General features: G+C 47.7%; 3 protein-coding genes across 3 annotated transcripts; 1 reads left to right on the forward strand and 2 right to left on the reverse strand.

The window, feature by feature from the left end:
• The first annotated feature begins 12,818 nt into the window (after positions 1-12,818).
• Positions 12,819-20,072, forward strand: Foxo4 (forkhead box O4). The gene is given in 4 exon segments (XM_028892066.2): positions 12,819-13,714; positions 17,277-17,823; positions 17,826-18,335; positions 18,627-20,072. Coding segments are annotated over 4 exon segments (1,518 nt in total). The 5' UTR covers positions 12,819-13,261; the 3' UTR covers positions 18,635-20,072.
• A 509-nt stretch (positions 20,073-20,581) lies between these two features.
• On the reverse strand, positions 20,582-23,465 carry CXHXorf65 (chromosome X CXorf65 homolog). Its single transcript, XM_028892090.2, has 6 exons — positions 23,064-23,465; positions 22,858-22,944; positions 22,518-22,658; positions 21,466-21,534; positions 20,869-21,032; positions 20,582-20,707 (listed from the first exon to the last, which is right to left on the reverse strand). The coding sequence occupies exons 1-6, from the start codon at positions 23,086-23,088 to the stop codon at positions 20,615-20,617; spliced, it is 579 nt and encodes a 192-aa protein (XP_028747923.1). The 5' UTR covers positions 23,089-23,465; the 3' UTR covers positions 20,582-20,614.
• Positions 23,466-23,627: 162 nt separating this feature from the next.
• On the reverse strand, positions 23,628-27,369 carry Il2rg (interleukin 2 receptor subunit gamma). The gene is made up of 8 exons (XM_028892089.2): positions 27,191-27,369; positions 26,839-26,977; positions 26,436-26,617; positions 26,093-26,232; positions 25,470-25,632; positions 24,898-24,994; positions 24,636-24,705; positions 23,628-24,308 (listed from the first exon to the last, which is right to left on the reverse strand). The coding sequence occupies exons 1-8, from the start codon at positions 27,303-27,305 to the stop codon at positions 24,123-24,125; spliced, it is 1,092 nt and encodes a 363-aa protein (XP_028747922.1). The 5' UTR covers positions 27,306-27,369; the 3' UTR covers positions 23,628-24,122.

Here is a 27,369-nt window from a genome sequence, read left to right on the forward strand (position 1 = left end):
GAAAGGCAAAAGAAAGTCTACTCAAAGCAGTGAACAGACACGCACATGCGCACATGCGTAGAAGGAAAGCATCAAGAGGTGAAGAACCGCTCAGCGGGACAAGATGAAGGTGTATGTCTGAACAAGTATTGCTCTCTGTCGTCTCTGATGAATGAGGTTATGCTGGGAATTCCAGCTGCAGGATCTGGCCTGACTGACAGGCACTTCAATAAATGTACGTATTTGTATTAGTCTCCTTATCTCCCCCCCCCCCCCAGAGCTGAGGACTGAACCCAGGGCCTTGTGCTTGCTAGGCAAGCGCTCTACCACTGAGCTAAATCCCCAACTCCATCCTTATCTTTTGTGTATAGTTAATTTAGTAAACTATTTGTATAAACTGTTTACTAAAGTGTTGTTAGACTTTTAATAAATACTTTTAGGCTTCAAACCTTGATTTGTCATCTTTATTTGATTAAATCCAAAATGTTTGAGTTGGAAGAAATAAGGGTCACATATTCAGTCCTGGGGGAGGGAGGAGAAAGAAAGAAAGAAAGGAAGGAAGGAAGGAAGGAAGGAAGGAAGGAAGGAAGGAAGGAAGGAAGGAAGGAAGGAAGGAAGAAAAAAAGAGGATCCAACTCAAACTTAGGAAAATCTAGAAGGCTTCCTGGAAGAAGTGGCAGCTAAACTTAGATGTGAAGGATGAGAAACAGAAAGCTGAAGACAGAGAAATGACTGGGGCGTCTGTTTGTTCCAGACACAGGGAACAGCAGATAAAGACTTCTAAGCATGAGACAGATTCTTTTTATACAAGGTCTTACTGTGTTGCTCAGATTAACTTCAAACTTCTGGGTTTAAGAGACCTCTTGCCTCAGCCTCCCAAGTACCTGGAAATAGAGGCACACATCATAAAACCTAGTAAGAAATTCATTTTTATCTGATGATATCTTTATTTTGTTTATTTTTGTTTGGGGCTTTTTTTGGCTTTTTGTTTGTTTGTTTGTTTTTTGTTTTTCAAAACAAGGTTTCTTTGTGTAACACTCTTGGCTGTCTTGGAACTCACTCTGTAGACCAGGCTGGCCTCGAACTCACAGAGATCTGTCTGCCTCTGTCTCCAGAGTGCTGGATTGAAGGCATGCACCACTGCCCCCCACTGGGTCTGTTTTTGGTCTTTGGGGACAAGATTTCACTATGTAGTTCTGGAAGACCTTGTACTCATGGCAATCCTCTTGCCTTGGCTTTCCAAGGACTGGCACTACAGGCATGAACCACCATGTCTGACCTGTATTTTCTTATTAGTATATTAGTATATTTTACAGCCCTTGGCATATAACAGATACTCAATTATTGGGTAAATGAAAGAATGTCTGAGCCGGGCGGTGGTGGCACATACCTTTAATCCCAGCACTCGGGAGGCAGAGGCAGGCGGATCTCTGTGAGTTCGAGGCCAGCCTGGGCTACCAAGTGAGTTCCAGGAAAGGCACAAAGCTACACAGAGAAACCCTGTCTCGAAAAACCAAAAAAAGAAAAAGAAAAAAAAAAAGAATGTCTGATCCCAAAGTCCTTTTTCTCTTTCTACTCCATCAGGCTACCATCATGGAAAGGAAGTGCTCTACTGCCAAGCAAGGGCTCTACTTGGTACATCATGGAGAGGAAGGGCCTGACTGCTACACAATCCATTATCGTTGTACTTCCTTAACTCACAGAGAGGAGCCGGAGATGCGGCTGCGCAGCAGTGTTTGCTTACCACGTGCAAGGAGCCTGGTCCAAATCCTCAGAGGCCAAAATAAAACTGCAGAAGAACCTACTAGTCACTGAAAAACTGAAGATATTTTCCACAGGTTCTCACTCTGTAATTACTCTGGCCTCAAACTCATGGCCCTGGTGTCTCAAGTGTAGAGATTGCAGGGGGACGATCTACATGTGCTTCATATCAAACATTGGTATTTAATACTGTACGAACTCTTGTATTTTTTTGTTTTGGGGGGTTTTTTGTTGTTGTTTTTCGAAGACAGGGTTTTTCTGTATAGACCTGACTGTCCTGGAACTCATTCTGTAGACCAGGCTGGCCTCCAACTCAGAGATCCACCTGTCTCTGCCTCCCAAATGCCCGGATTAAAGGTATGGGCCGCCACCGCCACTGCCACCACCACCACCACCCGAAACGAATTCTTATTCTAGGGCTGGCAAGATGGTTCAGCAGGTAAAGGTGTTTGCCACCAAACCTGGTGACCTGAAGGGAAGAACTGACTCCCATGAGTTCTGACCTCCACATGTGGTACACACATACACACACACACACATACACGTAAATGAATGTAAAAAAAAGAAGCTTCAAAATCTCATTTTAACACTTACTTCAAGTCTGATACCTAACAACAAAAAACTGATGAAACATCCATCTGACAGAATGTATTATATACTATACAGGTATTAAATTTATATTTACGAAAACCAGCTTATTAGTAAACGGAAAAGACAAGATCACAAAATTGTATGTATAATATGATTACAACAGTCATTCAAAATCCATACAGAATGAAAAACTAATCCCGGAAAAAAATACAAAAATGCAGGGCTGGAGACATGGCTCAGCAGTTAAGTGTACTTACTGACTGCTCTTCCAGAGGACCCAGGTTCAATTCCCAGCACCCACATGGCAACCTACAACTGTCTGCAACTCTAAGACCTGACACCCTCACACAAACATACATGCAGGCAAAACACCAACGCAAATAAAAATAAAGAAATATTTTTTAAAAATACAAAAATACTGTCTGTGGAGCTGAAGAGACGGCTTAAGGGTTAAGAGCGTGCACTACTATTACAGAGGATCTGGATTTGAGTCTCAGTACCCATGTCAGAGGACTTGTAACTGCCTGTAAGTCCAACTCCAGCTGGACCTGACACTTCTGGCCTCCAAGGACACTTACAATCACATGCATATACCCAGACCACATATATTATATATAATTTTTAAAATAATGACTGTAGTTTTCAACGGGTAGTATGAGTATGAATTTTATGTACATTATAATTTTTTTTTTTTTTTGGTTTTTTCGAGACAGGGTTTCTCTGTGTAGCTTTGTACCTTTCCTGGATCTCACTCTGTAGACCAGGCTGGCCTCGAACTCACAAAGAGCCGCCTGCCTCTGCCCCCTGAGTGCTGGGATTAAAGGCATGCGCCACCACCGCCTGGCCACATTATAATTTTTTCTTTAGCCAAGATGTACTACTTGCCGGGCAGTGGTGGCGCACGCCTTTAATCCCAGCACTCGGGAGGCAAAGGCAGGCGGATCTCTGTGAGTTCGAGGCCAGCCTGGGCTACCAAGTGAGTTCCAGGAAAGGCGCAAAGCTACACAGAGAAACCCTGTCTCGAAAAACCAAAAAAAAAAAAAAAAAAGATGTACTACTTGTTCAGTAGAGGAAGGGACTTTGATTTTTAAAAGTTTAAAACATAAAGTAGGAGGGCCCTGGTACACCAAACCACTATCACAAGTAAGTGGTGCTGTGTTTATGCCTTTCTCTTTAACTTACATCTGTTTTAAAATGTATTTATTCTTATTTTTTTTTTATGTGCATTGGTGTTCTGCCATGGGCGTCTGGTCCCCTAGAACTGGAGCTACAGACAGTTGTGAGCTACCATGTGGGTGTTGGGAATTGAACCTGGGAACTACTGAGCCATTTCTCCAGCCCCCTTAACTTATATCTTAATGGCCTGGTACCACTTACAGGTTAAGTGAGTGCATGATTTTATTGAAGGATGCTGTAAAGCTGGTCCCAGGGGGAAAAAAAGAACAGGGATCAGCAGTGGAAACTGCCAAAAGCGGAGGGAGAAAGGGACTAAGGAGAGATCAGAGAAGGTAAACATGAAAGAACAGGAAATGAGGGTGGGTTGGAAAGAGAAGAGGATAGGTACACTTTCATAGATCAATGCCCATATGAGAGGTGCTAGTAATGGATGTTTATTACAGGCATAAGCAGCAAGTTTCGTGTATTTTATTGTCTGTATTAAGACTATATGTATCTATGCCTTTAAGCCTCTCCCTATTCCTCCCAGGAGCAGGCTGTGTATTTCTTCAGCCCACGTGAGCTGTCATATCTGCCTGACACTACCAGCAAAGACCAACTGGACACTAGATCTGGACATTCCTGAGCCCACTCTGGGAGCAAATTGCATAACCACATGCCTGTGCGTGTGAGCTATAGCTTTTGCAGGCTATATGGAAGAGCCTGGAAACTTCTGGTGATAAAGGAGATCTAGATGGGGACTCAGGGAGCCCCGGAGGCATTTACAGAAAACAAAAAAGTACATCCGTGCTCTCTGGATCTAAACCCCGTTTATGACACACAACCAAACTAGCTGAACAATGCTGACTCTCAGCCAAGACCATTTCTGTAAGGTGTTTATACTTTTCTGTTGACTTTGGGACATACTCTGTCATCCTCAAAACTTTTAGTGAGCTAATGGAATAACTGCGGAGGGTTGGTTGAGTAAATGTCAAGTGAAGGGGTTGGGGTGAATTTCTACAGAGTAGAGTTATTTCCCAGAAAGACAGATGTTCCAGGAACCTTGTCTTTTCCATAGATAACACATCTTTTTGACCCATAGAGAAGTCAGGAAACTAGAGACAATACTAAAAATCCAGCACGTACAAGGACGAAGACAAGATCTTAGTGTCATTGCCCTGACCTTTAGAAGGTATTGCAATTGTCTCAGAGTTCTGATGATGCAACTTATAAAAGAATTTTACCTTTACCACCCAGCAAGTGGCCCAATTTAGATTTTAAAAATCGCCAGCCAGGTGTGTTGATACCTGCCTGTAATCCTGGTCCTTAGATACCGGGAGGGGGATCAGAAGTTTGAAGTCACCCTCAGCCACGTAATGGTGAGTTTGAGGCTAGCCTGGGCTACAGAAGATCCTGGATCACAGAAGAAAGCCTGCAGCCTCTCAGTTGCACTGACCACATTTTAAATATCCACTGGTGACATGTGCTCACTTGGCTAGCTTCTTGGACACTACAGATATGGAGCATTTCCATCTTCACAGACACTTCCGCTGAAAAGCACTGTGAATCTAGACGTTCAAAACCATCATCTCAGGACCAAGTATCTGCATCTGCATGAAGAGGGCTTTCATTTTTCTCACTCGTCTCTTTGCACTGGTGTGGGCAGAGCGGTAAGGAGGGAAGCCAGGTGACTTGACAGATGAGCCCTCTTGCCATAATGGAAAAAGTAAGAATTCATTTGGGAGTGTCTAAATAAAATATGGCATATTCACTAAATGGAATATAACAAAGGCTAAAGGGAACAAACTAGATGTACCAATAAAGATAGACTTCAAAAGTATCTCTATGGGAGGGGGAACAAGTTGCTAAATGTAATCATTATTACAAAGAAAAACACAAAATAGCTCTAGTTTGAACGTGTTGGAAACGTAGTGCCCAAAAGGATAGTTTTCAAAGATGAGACCTTTGGGAAGCAAACAGGTTGGGAGGCCTCTGCCTTCACAAATGGACTAAAGCCATGATCATGACAGTCTCTTTGACATTTATGGGAGTGGCGACCTTACAAAGGCTGAGTGCCTTCCCTGTCCCTCCTGAGGGCCCTCTTGCCTTGTGACCCCTTCTGCTGCCTTATGGTACAACACAAAGGCCCTCTCCGGTCTTTGATCTTGGATGTTTTAGCCTTCAGAACGGTAAGGCAAAAAAAAGAAAAAAGAAAAACACCTTCTACTATTTAGAAATTACTGAAACTGTGATGTTCTGATCCAAGCGGTAGAGAATGTACTGAGACAACATTGCCACATGTTTCCCTGTGTAAGAGTAGACGTAGAAGGGCTGAACACTTGTCCCGCATGCATGAGGTTCTAGAAGTACATTGACAGTGCTCTAAAAATAAAAGCAGGTAAACTTGTGACAGGAGTTACTTCAGGGAGGAGGGGATGGAAAGGTCTGTGTGCTACAGGGCGGCCAAAGGAGCTTTTAGTTTTCTTCTATAACGATCACATTTGTGCACACTGGTGTGATTACAATGATCAAAACGGGACACAAATTGGTGTGAGCAGAAATATGTAAAAGTATAGTGAGAAAAACAAGGGAAGCTTGCTAACCTTAGTGATCATTGTGTTAAGATGCAGCACTGTAGTTAGATTCTTCACTTTCACTACTTAAAAAGAAAAAAAAACCCCTTTGCACTTGGCACTGTCATGTTTACATAATGAAAACATTTAAAGAAGAAAGTCAACCTGGCTTTATGCTACTAACATAGTTATCTTATTGTGTAAGAGGTACGGTTCTGTTCATCTTTATTATTATTACTCTTGGGGGATGCACAGAGACCCAGAGAACAACTCTGTGAAGGACTTCTCTCCTGCCACCTTTATGTAGGTTCTGGGGATTGAACTGCAAGAGCTTTAACTGTTGAACCATCTCACTGGCCGTAGGTACAGTTGTTAAAGAAGAGATCGGTTCTGGCACTCGGTTAGTGCTAGAAATAACAACTCCACATCATTCAAGTAAAACAATTTGTATCGTCCTTGGTGACAGGCTCCAAAATTCAACTGGTCGATAGGAAACCCACTCTGTAGCTAATCCATACTGGCAGGCACAGTGGAACCCTACGGCTCCTAAAACCAGAGCTTCCATTGGAACATTTTGAGACTTCCCTTTTAGACACAGACCATGTGACTGATTACGGGCTTTACAAACAGTATAGATAAAAAAATAAAATCTCTCCTTTGTGGTGTGAAACTCCGTTTCAAAAGCTACTCCCTAAAAAAAAAAAAAAAAAAAAAAAAAAAAAAAAAAAAAAAAAAAAAAAAAAAAAAAAAATCTGGCTTTACCTGCACTCTACCTCCATGGGGACAGGAGGTAAACTTCCAGGCAGGCAACAACACTAAGTGGGGCTTCTCAACTTTCAAGCCAGAATGGTAACCCTGTCACCAGACCACCTGTTCATCTGACTTCCAAAGCATATGGATCCTGACTCAGTCAACAACGGAGAGCACCACCACGTCTGGCCTTCAACAGAGAATAAGTGGAAGTTGGCTTCTGAAGAGTCCCGCCAAATGCCTGCCTCTGAGAAGAGATATTTATGGAATATATTGTGAGGGACATTCTATCCATCCACTCCTTTAGGTGGCATTTTAAGTTGTGTCCCCAGATCAAGTTAGAGCACCAGAAGGTTACATGCCTGAACCATCTGAGCTTTGTCCCAGCAGAAGTGTTTTAATGTCCTGCCCTGGCTTTCAACCAGGGTAGTTATGAGAATGTAATATGGGAATCGCTTCTGTGCGTTAGTAAACTGCTACTGAGGACATTGTCCCCTACGTTAATCCCACAAGAGATATTTCTTATAGAATTTAGTGCCAGCAATGGACCATTATGTAGCTGTTAGGAATTATAATTATGGAAGACTCAACGTGAAAACCTGTTTATGATAGATTCATAGAAAAAAAGCAGGACACAAACTGGTATATAGACTCTAATTGCAGCCATGTAAAATTATACGTGCCTGTGGACAAAGACTGAAAGCTGATAGGCAAAGACAAAATTATACGAGGGCGATGGGATTGTAAGTATTTTTGTTTTCTAAAAACAATTTTGTTTGCTCTAGCTCTGTCTTTCCAATTGGGGAAAACAAGCCGCTGGTGACAGAAAACTCTTCCCCTCCCCCCGACTTGCCCTCTCTCTCCCTCTCCCTCTCCCCACCGGTTAAGGAATGCTTATCTTCTTTCTTCCTGACAAGACTTGTGCAGTTTGCTGCATACCTCCTTCCCTTAACCACCCCAGAAGGTGAATTTCGTGGTCAATCATTGCACAATGGGTTCCTGCTCCTATGCCTTGGATTTCTAAGTAAGGACTGTGTACTCTTCTTCGAATCCCTGGAACATTTTGCCTCTACAAAGAGGCAGAATTCAAAGCAGTTCCCCCAGTTTAAAAGCTACACAGAAGCCAGGGAGACCCTTTGTTTGTTTGATTGATTGTTTGGTTTTTTCTTTATTGAGACAGGGCTTCTCTGTGTAGCCCTGGCTGTCCTGAAACTCTCTATGTAGTCCAGGCTGGCCTCTAACTCACAGAGATCCGTGCCTAAAAACAATTATTTTTTAATTAAAAAAAAAAATTTCTGAGCCGGGTGTGGTGGTGCATGCCTTTAATCTGAGCACTCTGGAGGCAGAGACAGGTGAATTTCTGTGAGTTCGAGGTCAGCCTGGTCTACAGAGAGAGTTCCAAGACAGCCAGTGCTGTTATACAGAGAAACCCTGTCTCAAAAGAAAAAACTTTTTTTCTGCCTATCATTTCCAATGTATCTTAACCAAAGTTATGAACATACAACAGTAAACTAGTATCCTGTCATATCCAGGTCTTTTCCTGTAAGTAAGTTTAAAGTATGAGCATGTGTTCATGTTCTGTAAACTCTTCCTGTCATTTTTTTCTGTACTACACATAAAATCCATAGGCCTCACACATGCTAAGCAAGCACTCTCCAACTAAGCTATGGAACTCAGTTTTTCTTTTTCCTATTTGTGTGTGTGTGCTCACAACTACCTCCAGTTTTAAATAGAAGGTAAAATAAACAAATAGGGAAAAAAAACAGCTAGCGTTGTGGCTCCTACCTGTAATCATAGCACTTGGGAGGTGGAGGCAGGAGATCACCAGTCTTCCTCAGCTACCTACTGAGTTGCCGGCAGCCTGAGTCATATGAGACCCTGTCTCAAAAAGAAAAGAAAAACCCCACCTGGGGCTAGAGAGATGGCTCAACCATTAAGAGCACCTGCTGTTGTTGTAAAGGACCCAGGTCCCATTCCCAGCACCCACATGGAGGTTCACAACCTCTCATAACTCCCGTCCCTTTCCTTACCTCTATAAGAACCAAGCACACATACATATGTACAGGCAAAACACTCACACATAAAATTAATAGATGAAATTTTTAACAAAAGGAAAAGGAAACAGAAGGAAGGAAGGAAAAAAGGAAAGCAGGAAGAAAATAGTAATAGCATTTAGCTTATTTAGTTGCATATCTTAAGTTAGATAATTTTTAATGCACTTAGCAAAGGCTCAGTGCTTAATATAATCCAGTAATGTTACTTATTAATATTAGTGTAACTTGCATTATGTTTTTTGCTTGTTTTTTTTTTTTTTTTTTTTTTTTTTTTTTTTTTTTTTTTTTTTTTTTTTTTTTTCCGAGACAGGGTTTCTCTGTGTAGTTTTTGGTGCCTGTCCTGAATTTCACTCTGTAGAGCAGGCTGGCCTCGAACTCACAGAGATCCACCTGGCTCTGCCTCCCGAGTGCTGGGATTGAAGGCGTGTGAAACCGCTGCCCGGTGTAACTTGTATTATTTCTGAACTGGCTCTTAACATGATAAGGATGACAACTTTCCCTGTGATTACTAGCAAACTCCTTTAGAAATTCAAGTGAGGTTTTCAGAGCTGAATAGGGTAACAGAGAAGTAGAGAAATGTCTGTCTTCATTCACATTAATACGGCCAGTTTGGCAGCAGGCTTAGGTAGGGGTGGCGCCCAAGTAGAAGGGTGGGCAGTGGCAGCAGTGACAGAGGCAAGACAGCCAAAGCCCTGTGACCTTCAAGAGAAAGAGAAAATGCAACAAATGAGATCCCTTTGAGAGCACAGATTACAAGACAAAAGCCTTGGACTCCCAAGTCCTGCTGCGTCTGCTCATCACTCACCACAGCCTCCTGTTGGTCCTCTCCTCCCCTCCACCTCCTTCATTTTCCACTGCCACCTTGCTGACTCTCCATGACTATGTTTGTGTTGGGTTTTGTTGTGTTGGGCTGGCTGGATTTTGCTTGCTTGCTTGGTTGGTTTGGTTTGGTTCTGTTTGAGGCAGAATCTCCCTGTGTAGCTCTGGTGGGTCTGGAGCTAGCTATGTAGACCAGCTTAGCCTTGAACTTGCAGTAAGTGATCTTTTTTGCTTCAGCCTCATAAGCACTGAGGTTGCAGACATGCGGCTTGACTAACATTTCTTCTAACACTCCCACAGCAATAAGTTACCCTGACCTTCGTAGCCTCAAAGTCATCTTTTTTTTTTCTTTATCATTCCACCAATCCTTTTACTCATCTTCCTCAAACATCTGACTCTACAGCATATTCACATGTTACACACACACACACACACACACACACACACAAACACACAACACACACACCACAAAATGTTTAAAGAACACCTGATTTTCTTTTCGCCAGGCATTGGTGGTACACGCCTCTGATACCAGCACTTGGGAGTCAGAGCAGGAGGATCTCTGTGAGTTCAAGTCTGGTCTGGTCTACAGAGCAAGTTCCAAGACAGCAAAGGTTATACGCAGAAAAACCCTGTCTCAGAAAAAAAAAAAAAAGAAAGAAAAGAAAGAAAAAAAAAACTTTTATTTTATTTTTTTAGTTAACTGTATAAGTGCTGAAAAAAATGGCCTATTATATACTAGGACTTGAGAGGTGAAAGCAGGATGATCAGCAGTTCAAGGCCAGCCTAGGTTTGTTACAAGAGATTCTGTTTCCAAAAAGCAAAAGAGGAAGTAGCAGGAGAAAAATATATACAGCAACAATTCAAGAGGTAAATAAATTAGAGTCTCTCAAATCTTGCTGTCTACAAGAAAAATTGCAATATGACCAGGCCAAGAAACAGGTATTTATTTAAAAGTTGTTAACTGTCTAAGTGTAATATGTAACTCTTGATCCTATTCATTCTTTCCTTTATTTGGCCAACATTAACTGTGCCCCAGAGCTGAGATTGCAGATTCACAAGACTTGTTTCTGCCCCCAGGGGCTCACAGTTTATTATAAGACACAGACCAGCACACAAACATGCCCTGCAGCTATATATCATGAGCTTGCCAGAGATGCTTTAAGGCACGAAGGGAACAACAAGCTGCACCAGAGGAAAACATGAAAAAATGGGTGGGATTTTTCCCCAAATGGAGACTTGAGGGAGGGAGGATGACAGATCAATCACTTGATCTCTGAGACCACCAGCATTTTCATCTGTAAAATGGGTATAAGAGCAGTATCTACCTTGCAGGGTTATGTGAGCAGTGAGCTAACATTTGTGTGGTGGTTTGAATATGAATGCCCCGCCCCCATAGGCTCATAAATTTGAATGCTTAGTCACCAAGGAATGGCACTATTGGAAACTGTTTCATTAGAAGGATTAGAAGGTGTGTCACTGTTGGAGGAAGTGTGTCACTGAGGATGTCACTTTGAGCCCAAGCTATGCCCAGTGTCACACACTTTCTCTCTCTAGATCTGCAGACCAAGATGCAGCTTCCAGTTACTGTTCCAGAACCACATGTGCCACCATGGTCCCCGCCACAATAATAATGGACTCCTCCGAAACTGTAAGTAAGCCTCCAATTTTCGTAAGAGTTGCCTTGGTCATGGTGTCTCTTCACTGCAATAGAACAGTGACTAAGACAATTGGTAAAGCAATTAGAACAGTGACTGGGACATATTTTAGCTGTTAATTACCAGGTGTTTCTTAGAAAGGTAATCTTTTTTTTTTTTTTTTCCAGAGCTGAGGACGGAACCCAGGGCCTTGCGCTTGCTAGGCAAGCGCTGTACCACTGAGCTAAAACCCCAACCCCTAGAAAGGTAATCTTGTTGGTAACAGAAAACAAACTGTGGTGGAGGTAGTGGGACTGATGGATGAAAGGAGGTCCAGTTAAGATGATAAAGCCATTTAAATGCAGAGCTTTTTGGGGTTTTGTTTGTTTGTTCAAGAGCTCAGGCTATCCTGGAACTCACTATGTAGACCAGGCTGCCCTCTAACCCACAGTGATCTGTCCTCTGTCTCTGCCTCCTGAGTGCTGCAATTAAAGGCAAGCACCACCATGCCAAGGCCCTTAAACGCAGTCATAATGTCTCCATTTGGAATCTGGAAGGAGCAAGTTACAGAAATGGAAAGGTGACCGGCAAGTATGATTAGGAATGTTATGTAGACCCGGGACAGCTGCTAACCAAGCTCAGAGGTTAAGAGTAGCTTGAGGGTAGGAGTCTGGATGCAGGAAGAGATTTCTGAAAAAGTTCAGTTGGGGATCTGTTGAATGAGAAGCTGTTGAAGATCGGGAAAAGGAGAATATCAATATTTCTGAGGAGGCCGACGGAGGAAACTGGCTAGAGATGCGTGTCTGTGTACTGCACATGGAGAGTACCCCCACCAGTTACCACCATTTGTCATGTTATACAAGTTCCCCACTCAACTGCCTAGCGTGAATGTATCTTATTTTCTAATCAGTTCCCTACTTGTTGATACTCTCCCTGCTTTTTATAGGGACAATACTTTGCATTTTGCTTTCTTAACTGAAAACGGGAAAGTCTAGCGTCTCTCAAAACCGTCACTTGGGCGACCCCGAAACTCGAGGGAGCGGGTGGTAAGGGAAGGAATGAGGAAAAATATTTTTAAGAAAAGAAAAAGAGTCCGGGACGACCTCTAATCATTAAAGTTCCACCTCCCCATATCCTGCCACGCGCCGCGGTCCCGCTGCCGATATCGGACTCCTGGTCGCATGGTAGGACGGGAGATGTAGTCCTCGAGACCGACCTGGGTGGCACGACCGAAGAACTCGGTTTCCCAAGTGGCTCTCGAGGCGCGTGCGCAGATGGCTGCCCTGGCGAGTGGTAAACAGAGACGTCAGGCGGGGGCTGCTGCTTGGAGCAAAACAAAAGGGAAACCCGGGGGGCGGGGGGTGGGGGGTCCGATAGGGGATTCAGTACGGGAAAAGGGGAGTCTGGAGCCGCGGGAACCTTGACCCTATCAAGAGTGACCTGGAGGGAAGAGGCGGGGGGAGGGGGAGCCAGGGGAGGGACAAGTGACGCCGGGAGCGGGGCGTGGGGGAGGGCAGCGATCCGGGTGGAGGAAATTTGGGAGGAGTGTCCGGGGGGCAGCAACTTGAAAGGGGGAGGGAACTTCGCTGAGACGTTCGGTGATGGGAGCGCAATGTATGAGGGGATATGGTGCCTCAGGTTTAAAAGAGCAGGAAGCTGAGTGAGAGGGTGCAGAAAGTGCCTTCGCTTGGCGGAGGTTACAGGTGGTGCCTCAGAGTAGCGCTCTGAGGCTGCAGCCTGTACTCGGGAAGGAGATCGGAGAACTGAGTGGAAGGGACAGTTTGGGGTCTAGAATCCTGAGAGGAGGGAGAAGTTCGTGACTTTCTGAGAACTGGCAGGAATGTGCCTCCTGGCCCTCGTTGCTTCCCCTCTGAGGGGAGGCATGGTGAGGGACTGTGGCAGGCTCCACTGAACACTGAGCTGCAGAGGTTCAACTCTACGTATGGATCCAGAGAATAAGAAGTCAGCCACAGAGGCTGCCGCGATCATAGACCTCGATCCCGACTTCGAACCCCAGAGCCGTCCACGATCCTGCACCTGGCCCCTTCCTCGACCAGAGCTGGCTACGGAGCCACCAGAACCGTCCGAGGTGGAGCCAGGTCTGGGACAGAAGGTACACCCGGAGGGACCCTCCGAGCCAATCCTGTTGCCCTCTCGGCTCCCAGAGCCGGCAGGGGGCTCCCAGCCGGGAATCCTGGGGGCTGTTACAGGTCCTCGGAAGGGAGGCTCCCGCCGGAATGCCTGGGGAAATCAGTCATATGCAGAACTCATCAGCCAGGCCATTGAGAGCGCCCCGGAGAAGCGGCTGACACTCGCCCAGATCTACGAATGGATGGTCCGCACGGTGCCCTACTTCAAGGACAAGGGTGACAGCAACAGCTCGGCAGGATGGAAAGTAAGTATGACTCCCTTACCTCCACGCCATCCACCCTTGGACCCCTCTGATTACTCTCCCTCCGGGGGGCCCCGTTACCGCCTCCCAACTCCGTTGGGAAGCCCAAAAATCCACCTTCAATCTTCAGTTAGACAAAACATTTACTTAGTACATAGTATATGCCACACTCGGAGCTTGAAGCGGGAGGATCCGCGATGAATAAGACACTGTCCCTGCTCTGGGGAAAATCGAATTCTCTGCTCGCTACTCAGCACTTTGGTTTGAGCCGCTCCAAACATTTATTCCCACAGAGAAGTCTTTATCCTATGTACAGCAGGAACTGTGTGGATTCTCCACCCGCACCTAGCCTTCCCTCCTCCCTCACCTCCCACCCAACACCTTTTGGCCCATTCCTGCGGGATTACTCGGATTCCCTGCTCGCCTCCCAATACCTCAGTGAACAGGAACTGTTAGAGGATTGCTCTGCCCGAGAGGGAGTCGGCGGTGAAGAGAGGAGAAAGTGGTTGGTATCCATGAGGAAAGGTAGCTGATAGTGTGCACTAAGGAAAAAGGCTGTGAACGGCTATCTTGCCTCAGTTTACCTTCTGCTAGCGAGAATTCTTCCTCCTAAGGAGCTATCCAAACTCTTAGGAAAGTCTTTGTTGGTGAGGAATACTACTCACGAGACAGGAGGTATCACATAACTCTGATTTTAGAGCCCAAGTTGAGAGCTGGGAAGATCTCGAACGATAACTGAAAAAATTGCCAGAGAACTACAGGCTCTCATCACAAAATTAAGGAATCCGAGTTCGGCCCGTATCAGTGTCTTGTGCCTCGGTAGGTGGTTAGGATTAGTGTGCCTAGTACAGAGGACAGAGTGGACAGAGGAGCTTCCCGTAGATGCGGAGAGTGAGGGAACAGATCTGCAGTGTGCGTAGGGGCCAGACAGAACAGAAGATGGGACAGCTGACTGAGACCCTTGGCACTATTTCTGGGTAGAGTGCCATGCCGCAATCTCAAGCTCACAAAGAGCTCCCCTCCTTGGACCCAGCCTGCACAGCTGTTTTTCTTTTTCTCTTAAGTTGATTTTCCAGGGTAGGATGACCACGAGTTGCTTGTTCGACTTGGGGAGTAGTCCCTCCTGATGATTTACGCGTAACACGGCCTTGATAGTTTGTGAGATCTTCTTTTTTTCTTTTGGTTCTGGGAACCAGGGCAGTGCGGTTGCCATTAAGCTGAATCTATAACCCGTGAAATAATTTTAAGATTTGTTTTTCATTTTGTTAGTCTTCGTGGCAGTTCTGAGAGTCAACATTTTACATCTGAGGAAATTAAGGCACTGGAGGTTAGGTACTTGGCCTACTATGAGGATGAGGACTGGAATGCAAGTTTTGCTACAGATCCTGTTTCTCTAAGGAAAGCATGGCTTGCTTTCATTGCCAAACCTAGTCAGACCAGGGTCTAGAGCTTCCAAAGCCCCCCAGCAGGAAGCTTCACACTTCCCTGGTGTTGTGCCAAGGTCACTCCCACCCCACCAGGGGGCGGCACTCACTTGAACAAGAACGCTTAAGTTAGGTGGCTTAGTGAGCAGTTTCTCCACCCCACCCCCACCCCCACCCCCACCCCCACCCCGGTCACACACACACACACCTCAAACAATTCTGCACCTGGGAACTGACCTTTCCTACTTGCTTTTTCCAAGGCCTGAGGGAGAAGGGATGTGGATGGAAGTGTAGCTCAGTAGTTAATCCCTTGCACAGCATATGTGAGTCTCTGGGCTTGAACCACCAACCCACGCAGGCGCGCGCACATGTGCGCGCACCCCAGCACCACACACACACACACACACACACACACACACACACACACACGCACGCACGCACGCACGAACGTACGAACGTGCACACACTCGGGCACACACACTACAGTAGATCCAGAATTAGAGAAAAAGAAGGGAAGAAATCACAGAGCTAGAAGACTTAATGCTTCTCGTTTACTAAGAGCCCGAGGTGAGTGGACGGGCTCAGGAAGGCAAGGAAGTCTTTCACTAAAGAACCCTGGCACAAGAGCTGATCAAACCATGCTCTTCAAGACAAGGGTTGCCCTTTTACCATTCCAGTAGAAATGGTTTCTCGCTGTCTAGAGCCTCAGTTTCTTAGTGGTTCCTATCATGTCTCAGCTTCCTCCTTAATTTATTTCTAAACTAAAGAGCTCTGTGTGGGAGGTCAAATGGCCTTTACGATAGAGATTTATGCTCAGAATCTTAGAAGACTTCCAGGGGGACAAACTGGGAAGGAGGAAGTGACGGGAGGTGGGGGCAGACAGCGTATACCAACCAGTAAAAACAAGCAGCACCAGAGGCTCAAGAAGTGCCACCCTCCATCTTGTACCTGGACTGCTAGAGGAAAAAGGTATATTAATCTACAGGTTACCAGTGAAGAAGAATGAATACTAGATGATAGGTTCCAATACCCAAGGCACCCAAGAGCTGCCAGAGCCTCAAGGAAAACCTCACTTTAGACGACATCTAGGGGCTACCTACCGGTTGGACAAGTATTGATTATGTATTGTGTACCTGATATGCTGTGGCCTTGGCACTCTGAGGGGGCACTATTGGGTACAGTGGGACTGGAGGGCATTGCCTGTGCCTTTGGTACTTACAGTTGACAAGACTAATTACATGAAACCATAAACCACACCATATAGATTGGGTAAAACTGGGAAACAGATTAAAAAAAAATACTATACAAGAAATTTGGCTATGGAAGATAAGCAAACACTTTATTAAAAGGCATAGGATTTAAGCTTGGCCTCCAGTAGAATTTAGAGAGGGAAATATCTCCCTAAGAAAAGGGGACAGAGAATTACACTTCATGAAAGTATTGTGTAGAAATAAGGCTGGGCTGAGATCCCTTTTCCCCCATGTTTGGAGAACAGGGTCTTTCTATATAGCCCTAGCTGTCCTGGAACTCACTCTGTAGACCAGGCTGGCCTCGAACTCACAGAGATCCATCTGCCTCTAACTCCCAAGTGCTGGGATTAAAGGCCTGGCTTGGGATCAATCTTAAGAGTTATCTGGCTGACCTAAGGCCTAGTAGAGAATGGAGTACCAGCTGTACTGAGCTTCTACCCTCTAGTCTATTCAGAGAATTGGCCCAAGTCAGGACATTCCTGAGCTGGTATGGCCACCATCCTGTATTCTCCACCCAAGCCTGCACATGAGGAAAGGAATGGTGTTCTGGAATGCTTTTTCCCATCTGAGCTTAGTTTTTTCTAGGTCGAGTACTCCCCCATGCCCACCAACCCAACACTGCACCCAGAGATTTGGGAGGAGCTTTTCTGGGGTAGGTAGTGGCTCTCCCTGGAAAGTAGGTTGTTACGGTGTGTCTCTTGTGAGAAGTCTGCAGGAGACGCTGAGCTTAGGAACTGTGTACAGTTTCTTCTCCCTCACCTCGCTCTAGTTTTTCCTTCCCGGATTTGACTTTTGCTGTTTCCCAGCCTCCCCTTAGATTATTAGACTGCTGGCCGCCCACCTCCTCTACATGTAGCTCATGCACCCTTTCTACACCTCTGTCCCATCCAGAATTCCATCCGTCACAACCTGTCCTTGCACAGCAAGTTCATCAAGGTTCACAATGAGGCCACCGGCAAGAGCTCTTGGTGGATGCTGAACCCTGAGGGCGGCAAGGGTGGCAAGGCACCCCGCCGCAGGGCTGCCTCCATGGATAGCAGCAGCAAGCTGCTCCGGGGCCGCAGCAAAGGCCCCAAGAAGAAACCCTCTGTCCTGCCAGCCCCGCCTGAAGGTGCCACTCCGAGGAGCCCTCTAGGCCACTTTGCCAAGTGGTCGAGCAACCCTTGTCCTCGAAATCGGGAAGAAGCTGAGGCGTGGACCACTTTCCGTCCACGAAGCAGTTCCAATGCCAGCACTGTCAGCACCCGGCTGTCCCCAATAAGGCCGGAGTCTGAGGTGCTAGCGGAAGAGGAAATGGCGGCCTCGGCCAGCAGCTACTCAGGGGGTGTCCCTCCCACCCTCAGTGAAGATCTGGAGCTGCTGGATGGGCTCAATCTTGCATCTCCCCATTCCCTGCTGTCGAGGAGCAGTCTCTCTGGCTTCTCTTTACCACATCCGGGCTTTCTGGCCCCTTACATAGCTATGGTGCCTCCCTCTTTGGCCCACTAGATGGGCCTCTATCAGCAGCAGAAGGGTGCTTTTCAAGCTCCCAGTCTCTAGAGGCCTTGCTCACCTCTGATACACCACCCCCTCCTGCTGATGTCCTCATGACCCAGGTAGATCCTATTCTGTCTCAGGCTCCCACACTGCTGTTACTGGGAGGAATGCCTTCCTCTAGCAAGCTGGCTACTGGAGCTAGCCTGTGTCCTAAGCCGCTCGAGGGTCCAGGGCCCAGCAACCTGGTTCCCACCCTTTCTGTGATGGCACCACCTCCAGTCATGGCAGGTGCTCCCATCCCTAAGGTTCTGGGAACCCCTGTGCTCCCCTCTCCTACTGAAGCTACCAGCCATGACAGAATGCCTCAGGATCTCGATCTTGATATGTACATGGAGAACCTGGAGTGCGACATGGATAACATCATCAGTGACCTCATGGATGGTGGCGAGGGACTGGACTTCAACTTTGAGCCAGGTATAGCATCCCCTGATCACTACAGCATCTCTGTTCTTAAGTGCTCAGCTAATTCTCTGGTCTGAGCCAGAGAGAAGAGCCATATAGCTGATAAGAGGAGCTCCTGCGGAGTTGGAGGGAGGATGTCATAGTAGAATAGCATCACTTCTAAGTGGGACTTCCCGGCTCCTGGCTCCTCCGTCACAGAAGGGGGAGCTGTGTGGAGGGGAGGGGAGTGCCTCTCCTTGGAATGAGTCTAGATAGTGCTCCAAATGAATCTTTGATCTGATTCTCCCTTTCTTTTCCCCACAGATCCCTGAGTCACAGCCAGAAGCTTTGGCCCCCTGCTTCAGATTCGGAGGTGGATCCAGGCCTGTCCTTATCTACTTTTCCCCTTGAGCCCTCCTCAGGAGTTTGGGACCCTGCTTTCGGGCTAGGGTTAGGTGGTCACACACATGACTGTTGAGGAAATCATAAAGAGAAAGCTGTGCCATGTGGGGATTATGGAGGAGGGTGATGGGAGGAAGACGGGAAGAGGGCTTATTCTCACTGTGCCAATTAGGGGTTAATTATGGCCCTTTCTCAGGAGCCATCATTGATTTCCCCATTCCCACCTCCTAGGCCTTGGAGCAGGGGCCAGCAATGCTGTTGGAAATGTGAAGTCACCAGTGGCCTTATTACCCCTGCCTTTGGAAGCAGGATTATTATTTTTTTTTTTTTTGTAGAGAGTCTTACTAGAGCTGGGCCAGGCTAGGTTGGGCCTGGATTTTTATGCAGTGGGGTGGGGGTGGGGGGTGGGGGGCTAGGGGACCTAGAAGGGCCAAGTTTTGAGCACTGGAGTGGCTCACCAGGCCAAATCACTTTTTGGAAGGATGCAGATAACAGACAGGCTTTTTATAAACTTTTAAAGAACTATAAACACAAATATAGAGATTTTTAACAGTGGTGAGGTGCTAGTAATGGGGAGCCTGCTTTTTTTCTTCTGAAGGCTTTGTCATAGTGACGTGATACAAACACTACATATTCTAGGAGGGAGCCACAGGAAGCTGGGGGGGGTGGGGTGGGTAGCGAAAGTGACCAGAGGGAAGCCCACCCTTTTTGGACCAGGTCTAGAAAAATCTCTTTCTGTGCATACTTCGGTTAGAGTTTAAGGAAAGAAACCTAAGCCAGGCCCCCACATTGTGTCCACTTTGTGCCTAGAAGAGGGTGCTGTTGCGGGGCCAGCACCCTCTTGTTTGACCAGTGTGGGTTGTTCGTGCCTCCAGAGAACATCCAAGGCCGGGAACTGGCTTGGGCCCTCGGAGGGCCGTGAAAGAAGGAAGGATTTAGGGTAGTAAAGTTAGGTACAGAGACCTCCCTGTTCAAGGCAGGGGACAGCTGTCCCTGCCCTTCTTCCTAGTCATGGACTGCCAGGGCTCCGTGGAAGAGTGTGTGGTGGCAGGCAGGGCTGGGGAGAGGAACAGGGAAGGGGGAGCCTGGGGAGTTTGGCTGAGGGTCTGGGAAATGAGCAGGGATGGGGGGGAATGTGGATCAGGTTTACTAGCACCTGCCAGAGAGGCCATCTGGGGCTCCTCCACCCCAGCCCCCAAGCAGCCCCTCCCCCAGCGCCCTTTGCCTTGTCCCCTCCCCCACCCCTGCTGTGGGTTCCCATCATTTCCTGTGTCAGCGCCTGGCCTACCCAGATTGTATCATGTGCTAGATTGGAGTGGGGAAGTGTGTCAAATCAATAAATGAGTTCAATAAATGTCTATAATCAGATCTGGTTTCTGGTTTCTGCTGCCTTGCTGCCCCCCTCCCATAAAGGGGAGGGAGGGAGGGAGGGAGACGGAAAGGCGAAGGGCAGTTAGTTGAAGGGCGGGTGGGAGGGACTGCCCACAGGCTGGGAGGTGGGGGAATTTCAGCCTGGGAGGTAATGGAGTGTGGTGGGGGAGGGACACCTAACCCCAGCAGGAGTAGGCGGCTGCAAGATAGGCCTCCCCCGAGGGGAGGTAGTCTGGTTTGAGAAGACCCCACCCCCTTCTCGGGCCCTCAAAGGCTCATTGTACTAAAAGTCTAGTAACCAGACTTCACAGTCTCTGCTCACCACCACCACCACCACCCCCCACCCAAGTGCTCACTCCGGCCCTCTGTTGTTGCTCCGGTCCACCCTCAGCCTCCCTGGTGCCTGCAGCCTACTGAAGCCTTTGTGCAGAGGCTGGGAGAAGGAGTCTTTCTAGAAAAAAAAGAGCGCTCACGTTAAATTCCAGTAACGTCATGCGCTCCCTCGGTAGTTGCTGCTCTCAGTTGGTGACTTTATTGAGTTAGCGATGTCTCTTGAGAAAGTCTGCTCTGGTCTTGTAGAATGGTCTGCGGGTGGGAGGTGGCCCGTCTTCATCTGATCGTCCGGCTTTAGACTAGAAAAGAGAAAGCAATCTATTAATGTAGAGGCTCTGCAGGCAAGTTTCTACGGGCTAGGGCCAAATGCAGGAGAGAAGAAGAGGCAATTGGAGTCAGTCGGTGGTGAACACAGACATCAGATTTAGAAAGGAAATCCTCTGGTCAGCAGCGCACAAACCTTCATTTGGCTACTTGGACTAGTGCTCTGCTGGGCACTGCTCTTGGAAGATCTTGCTGTGAGGTTTGTAGAGGACTCCATGGCTGCCAGTCTCTTCGCTTCTAGAGTTCGAAGCATCTTTATTCGGCTTCTCTCCAGGAAGTCACACTGTGTGCGTAGGGACTCTAGAAAACAAGAAAAAGCACCATCAGCTCTGAGGAACCAAGATGGAACCCAGCATGACCTTCCGTCATTCATTTGATCCGTCAGAGGACCTTGGCCTAAGACAGAAATGATGAGAGGATGATTGGGAAACTGAAAAGACGACATGGAAGTGGGGAAGAAGCGACATGTAGGGCTCACATAGTTTAAACTGGACACCCCTCTACAGTTTATCTAGACCCTTGTCCCCCTTATCCTAGACTCCTATGAGCCCACCCACCCCTACATTCATACCTTCCCCTCTCTGGCAGTGCCCTCCACATTCAGCCTAGGCTGCCTTTAACTCCAAACCCTCCTCTGGAGGGAGTACTGGGGTTACCCGTGTATGGCACTACGCCCGGTACACAGCTAGGTACACCACTTCCTATTCCCTTCCTCCCCCAGCACATGCCTTACCAACTAGTTCCTGTTCTGGATTCTTCAAGAGAGGCACAACAGCTTTGTAGGAATTCTCGATCCTCATACCTGTAAACAGAGCATACCTCTTTCCAGCCCCTGATACATACCAAGTCATGCATACCTTTTCAAAACCCAAGACTTCAGGATTCTAATAGAGCTCGTGTTCTTTTTCCCTCCCCTTTGGCATGGCCCTACGTGAACCCTAGGATGAAGTACGGTGACATGGTCTATATGAACCTAACCTACTGCCATCAACGCAGGGCCCTTTCTTTGAGCTGACTAGACATGGTCAATCTGGATCTGGTTAAGGATGCCCTATTTTACTTGCTAATTTGTTTTGGGGAGTCTTGAGATAGGCTCTCATCTAGCCCAAGTTCACTTTGAACTCCTAATGTTCCTGGCTCCACCTTGTGGGTGTTTTCTGAGGCAGTCTCTTGCTCTGTAGGCCGAGCTGGCCTCCAACTCTCAATCCTCCTTACCTCAGTTTCTAAAGAATGTACTTATGTTGGGAGGTGGTGGCTCATCCCTTTAGCCCCAGCATTTAGGAGGCAGAGGCAGGCAGGGATCTCTGTGAGTTCAAGGCCCAGTCTGGTCTACAGAGTGATTTCCAGAACAGCCAGAGCTGTCAAATGCATTTATTTATTTTGAGATAGGGTCTTATGCAACCTAGGCTGTCCTCAAAGTTGCTGTACAGTTAGAGATGACCTCAAACTTCTGATCCTCCTGTCTCCACCTCCCAACTGCTAGGTTTATAGGCTTGCTCCACCACACCCAGTTTTATGCAGTGCTAGGGATGGGACCCAGAACTTCATGCCTGCTAGGGAGCACCCTGCCATCTGAGCTACATCCCAGCCCTGCTTTCTGTTTGTTGTTGTTATGTGTGTGGTGTTGGTATTTGGGATGAGAGTTTGCTAGGACGCCCAGGCTGCCCTGGAATTTACAATCCCCCTGCCTTAGTTCCCTGAGTGCTGGCATTGCAAGAGAAAGTTGCCGTATTTTAAGGCCAAGTTTCCTAATCCATCTTGAGGGACTTATGAAGCCACACGTACCTCTACCTGGTGCTCCACGCTCTACTTTACAAACGTAGTAGATACTTCGAGCTGTAAGGAATTTGCTGGCATAGTCTCCGGGTGTCTTTGACAAGAAAAGTAACTTCATGGTCCCAGTTTCATCACACAAATCAATGGTGTCTACAGGAAGGCCGCAGGGTGATTGAGACAAGTAAGACTAGAGAACGTGAGTAAAAAGGGCCAGGGCTCCTCTACAGAATGGGTTTGAGGAAGATTCAGGGGTAGGAGGCTAACCCTTCTTGATGGGAGGAAAGTCCAGAGGCCAGAAGCAGCTTATTGCTTCTGCCCTTCAGTCTCCACTTCTCTCCAGACCACTTACCTGTTTTACGCAACCCCATTTTCTTTCGGATGTAGTGTAGCAACAGGAGAACGGAGCAATTGGTGTTGACTAGAAACTCTTGATTATCTGAGAAGAGATGGGGTGGAGATATGCAGGCCCTTCTCTGGTTCTGTTCCCTCTGTGATCTCTGCTGTCCTTAGCCCTCCCCACGTCCACGGCCAGACTTGCTCTGTGCTGCCCCTCACCTCCATGTTTAATGTAGATAAACATGCTATCAGGATCATCTCACTCTTCAAAGTTCCCCTGGTGAATCATGAAGAAGGAAGGTGTTCTGGAGGCCCTAGGGGCCTGAGGTTGCCCATAGGGTTGGATGACCGAAGAGCCAGGTGTAGCTCATAAGTTGAAGGAGGCCCAGCCTGGGCAGACAGGAGAGCACTTTTGGTAGTTAAGTTTGGGGAGCATCTGTAAGGGGTGGGGCCTGAGGCTGCAGGTGAAGGATTGTGAGGTCAGAAATGGTACTTACAGTAGAAGGTGGAGTAAGGCCAAGGAGAGAAAGACACTGGGTGCGATCTGTAAAAGAGCTTTCTAGGAACCGGATCAGCACAGCAAATCCAACCGTACACTGGCCCCTGGAGTGAGCCCAGAAGTTGACCAGAGCGAAGTAAGTCACCAGATACTCCCTTTAGTTCATTTGGAGTGCTCTTGCTTCGGCAGCGTGACTGCGCGCCCCCATTTTCCTACCCTCACGCCATTCCTCCCAACTCCATGTGTTCCCCTGCTCCCCAGCCCCACAACAGACATTCTGGACGATCATTGGTAGAAACTTTATTTCTCGTTGGTTGAGGAACAATTCAATGGTAGGTGGGAAGAGGGAGGGAGGAGCCTGTAAAAGAGAAGGACCGTGCTGGGTGTGGTGGTGCATACTGATAACCCAAACACTCTGGAGGCTGAGGTGGGCCGAGTGCCGGGGCCGGGGAGTTATAGGCCAACCTAGCCTAGTAGTGAGTTCCCAGCCACCCAGGGCTACAGGGTAAGATGTCTCCAAAAACAGGGGAAGGTGCCAGACTTGGCGGAGGGGATGGGGCTTGTGCAGGGAAAAGGGACAAGAGGTATTTCTCAAGTAGAGCATATTGAATGGAGGAGCAGTTACATGGGGCAGGAAATTGAAAATTAGCCAAGGGGTAGGGGGTGGGGTGAGGGGGGAGGCGTGCGATAGGCATTGGATCCAGATTGGCAAAATGACCGGGGGAGGTTAGCGTCACTTAGAGCTATAGGACCCTGAGATTCCATCACGGGATTGAGGCTCAGGCGTCAGGCTTCAGAGAATAACATGGAGGAGGCCAGTAGGGGCTCTGCAGACTGCAAGGAGAACCTCCAGGCCCCTCTCCTAGGGCCCCTCCTTTGGGAGGAATCTCACTGACGTGGCAGAACCGTTCACTGTAGTCTGGCTGTAGACTCTCAGTCAGCCCTTTAGACACACCACTCCAGGCCTAAAGACAGATATCTCCAGGTCAGAGGTCGATGAGGGGCAGGAAGCAAAAGACCAAGGCTCGGGGCCAAAGGAGCTCTCACAACGCTGCAACCATAGCGATTACAGAAGGGATACCCAGGCTCCAGAGCCCCTAATAACACACTTTTCATCTGCATCACACACTCTCCTTTGCTCCCTCTCTGCCTAGCCCACCCTCCATTTGGTCAGCCACATCCTGATGATGCAGGCCCCGCTCCTCCCTCCACTCTGCCCCCCTCACAGTCGGTCTTGCTAGCTGGCAGTTGGCAGTTGATAGACTGCAATATGCGCATGGCAGTGTTCTCACCGAAAAGTTCCCGTGGTATTCCGTAACCAGATCCTCCAGATTCTTGATGGTGGGAATTCGCGGCATTGCCCTGAGCAGAGAGAAAGAGAGGAGCAGCAGCACTAAATGAAAGCCCCTTTATTCCCCGTCATCCAACTGGCCAGCGAGGAACCTATAGCTTCCTCTCAACCCCCTCATCATAGCTCTGTATGATCTACCTCTGGAGATCCTGAAATAACCCCGCCACCTCCACCTCTTTTTTAAGGGCCTCCTGAAATCTCACCGTTCCAGCCAACAATACACAAAGATCAGGGTAATAATCAATCCCATGGAGCCAACGGGGATGAGCACAGCTTCCAGCGCAAACACGGAAGGATTCTCTGCAGCAAAAAAAAGGAAAGGAAAATGAGCCTTGCATTTGTGGCACTCCTAAGACATGGATGCCAGGCACCATGCCAAACACACTCCTTATGCTTACTTTCCACTCAGCTCCTGAGAGGGAGGAACAATGTTTATCTACATTTTACAGATGAATAAAACCAAATCAAAGAGGTCAGCCCAGATCCAAGGTCATCTCCACTATGCAGACGCTATGGAATGCTGTAGAGACCTCCTACACATTCCATATTACCCTTGAGCACCCTCTGGCTTCTTTGGGGATCCACTCTCTTATTCTGGCTGCAGCCCTTCTCATCCCTACATAGCAAACCCTGCTTCATAGTGATTGACTTGGAACAGTGGGTGGAGGTAGAGGCTTGGGGATAGAGCGATAAAAGCACACAATAGCGGCAGTGTGTTACAAAGGTTGTGGAATTGAGTTCATGATTTAGGGGTCATGTATTCGGGCCACTTTACCCTTTGCAGTATGGCTCCCCCAGTGAATAGGTTGGCTCCATTTACTCCAGTGTTGAGCACTTCCACAGAGTGGGTTAAAGCGGCTCCGAACCCGGAAGGTGTACAGTTTCTGCCCATCCACGCTAGGCAGGGAGAATCTAGGGTTCTGATCCACTATTTGTTCCTGGGGAGAAGAAGGGTGAGGGAAAGATGGTTATAGATAAAGGAAGAGAAAATGGAAACATTCTTGCCTATACCTCAATGTCATCTTCTGATTCTTCCGATTTCTGGTTCTTCCCGGGAAAACAAACCAAGAAACTGGTTCTGGTTCCTCCCAGTTCTACTTCGTTCCTTTCCTGACTACTCACAACGCACCACTCCTTTCTCTAACATGACTCAGAAGTGGATCTCCCCTCCAGATCCACTCACTGTCTCCCTTCATGTCTGCATCAGGAAGAGGATGGGTAGGAAAGCCAGCGTGAACGCTTACTGGTGACGATAGAAAAAGAAATGCAAGTATGGACGGAGCACCTGGGAGGCAGAGAACTGGGGCTTGCTATTAGGTCCTTCTCTCTGGCTAGTTGACTCCTTTCTCCTCTCTTTCTTGGCCTTAGCTACCGCATCTGCACCCCCAAGGCACTCACCGTCCAGCTTGGGTCTCGGTCGCTCCGGTACTGCACCAAGTGTTGTAAACAGCGTTCTTTGTATCTGCTCTGCCAGCTCAGCTCTAGCTGGGATTCACTCAGGTTGTAAAGTGTTAGATTCTCCGGAGCCCATGGGATCACTGGAGATATGTGTGCGTGTGGTCATTGCCCTGGCCTAGACAAGTCAGGATCTTGGAGGTAATTCCCCTCCTCCCTCCTCCCTTCCCCATCCCAAACCTCTATCTTCTCCCTTCTGCCCATGGCCAACAATGAGGAAAGAAAACTCTTGAAAGTCCAATGCCCTTAAGCTCCCTGGCCTTTTGGTCATTTCTTTCCTAATTACCAAGATTCTGCAGGTTCAGCTTCTGTTCAGCCTGCCTCTGGGGTCTCCGAGGGTCCTGGAGCTGGACGACAAATGTCTGGTAGAGCTGGATCTCCTCTTTTTGGATCTGACAGCCAGAAGTAATCGCTCCTGAGAACAGATAGTGGCCACACTCCCGGAATTTATTATCAGACCTTTGGTACCTAGAGAAGGGTTACAAGGAAGACGAATGATGGGGCAAACATGGGTACTATATGTCCATAGACTAGCCTCATGTCGTCTGAACTGACAACTTATCCCATGAGACACTAGTAGGGTGCTCGAGAAGCTGGCTACCCTCTTTTTTTTTTTTCCCCCAGTGTGGTCTCTCTCAGCTGGTCTACTTTCTTTTCTTGCCTGTGCTACCCACTCTTCCTTCTCATACCTATAGTGCAGAGTCAGGTTGGTCGGCTGGGGCTCAGAACTGCTATTCCAGGTACAATTCATATACTCGACATTGAACACAAAGCATTGAACCTCTGGGAGGGGCCGAGTAGGAATACTGATGTGCCCAAGGAAGAAATCTGAGTTTGGGAACAAAATGAGGTAGTGGAGTGGAAGACAAGAAATCTCGGTCAGAAGAAGCAGTAGTGGGATAGAACCCTTTCCTGTGTCCTCCCACTCTCCTCTGGAGAGTCATTACCATGGCCACTATCAGGCTCCAGTTTCTTCTATACAGCCCTTTCCCCTGTAGCCTTTTTCCTCTCAACAACCCCCTCGGGTCCTAGGTTTCCTACCGGCTTTGGTGTCTTCATTCTCACTGGGCATGAGGACCTTGGGGCTGCACCATACCCCTAGCAGGAGCAGCTGAAGGAGTAAGAAGGCTCTAGATGGCAAGAATGGATTCAACATGGCGCTTGCTCTTCTCCCTCTGGGTGTCGTCTGTGTCAGACCTCTGAACTACTCTCCCACAACC

The sequence above is a fragment of the Peromyscus leucopus genome, chromosome X (assembly GCF_004664715.2).
Source record: "Peromyscus leucopus breed LL Stock chromosome X, UCI_PerLeu_2.1, whole genome shotgun sequence".
In the NCBI taxonomy this organism is placed as follows: Eukaryota; Metazoa; Chordata; class Mammalia; order Rodentia; family Cricetidae; genus Peromyscus; species Peromyscus leucopus.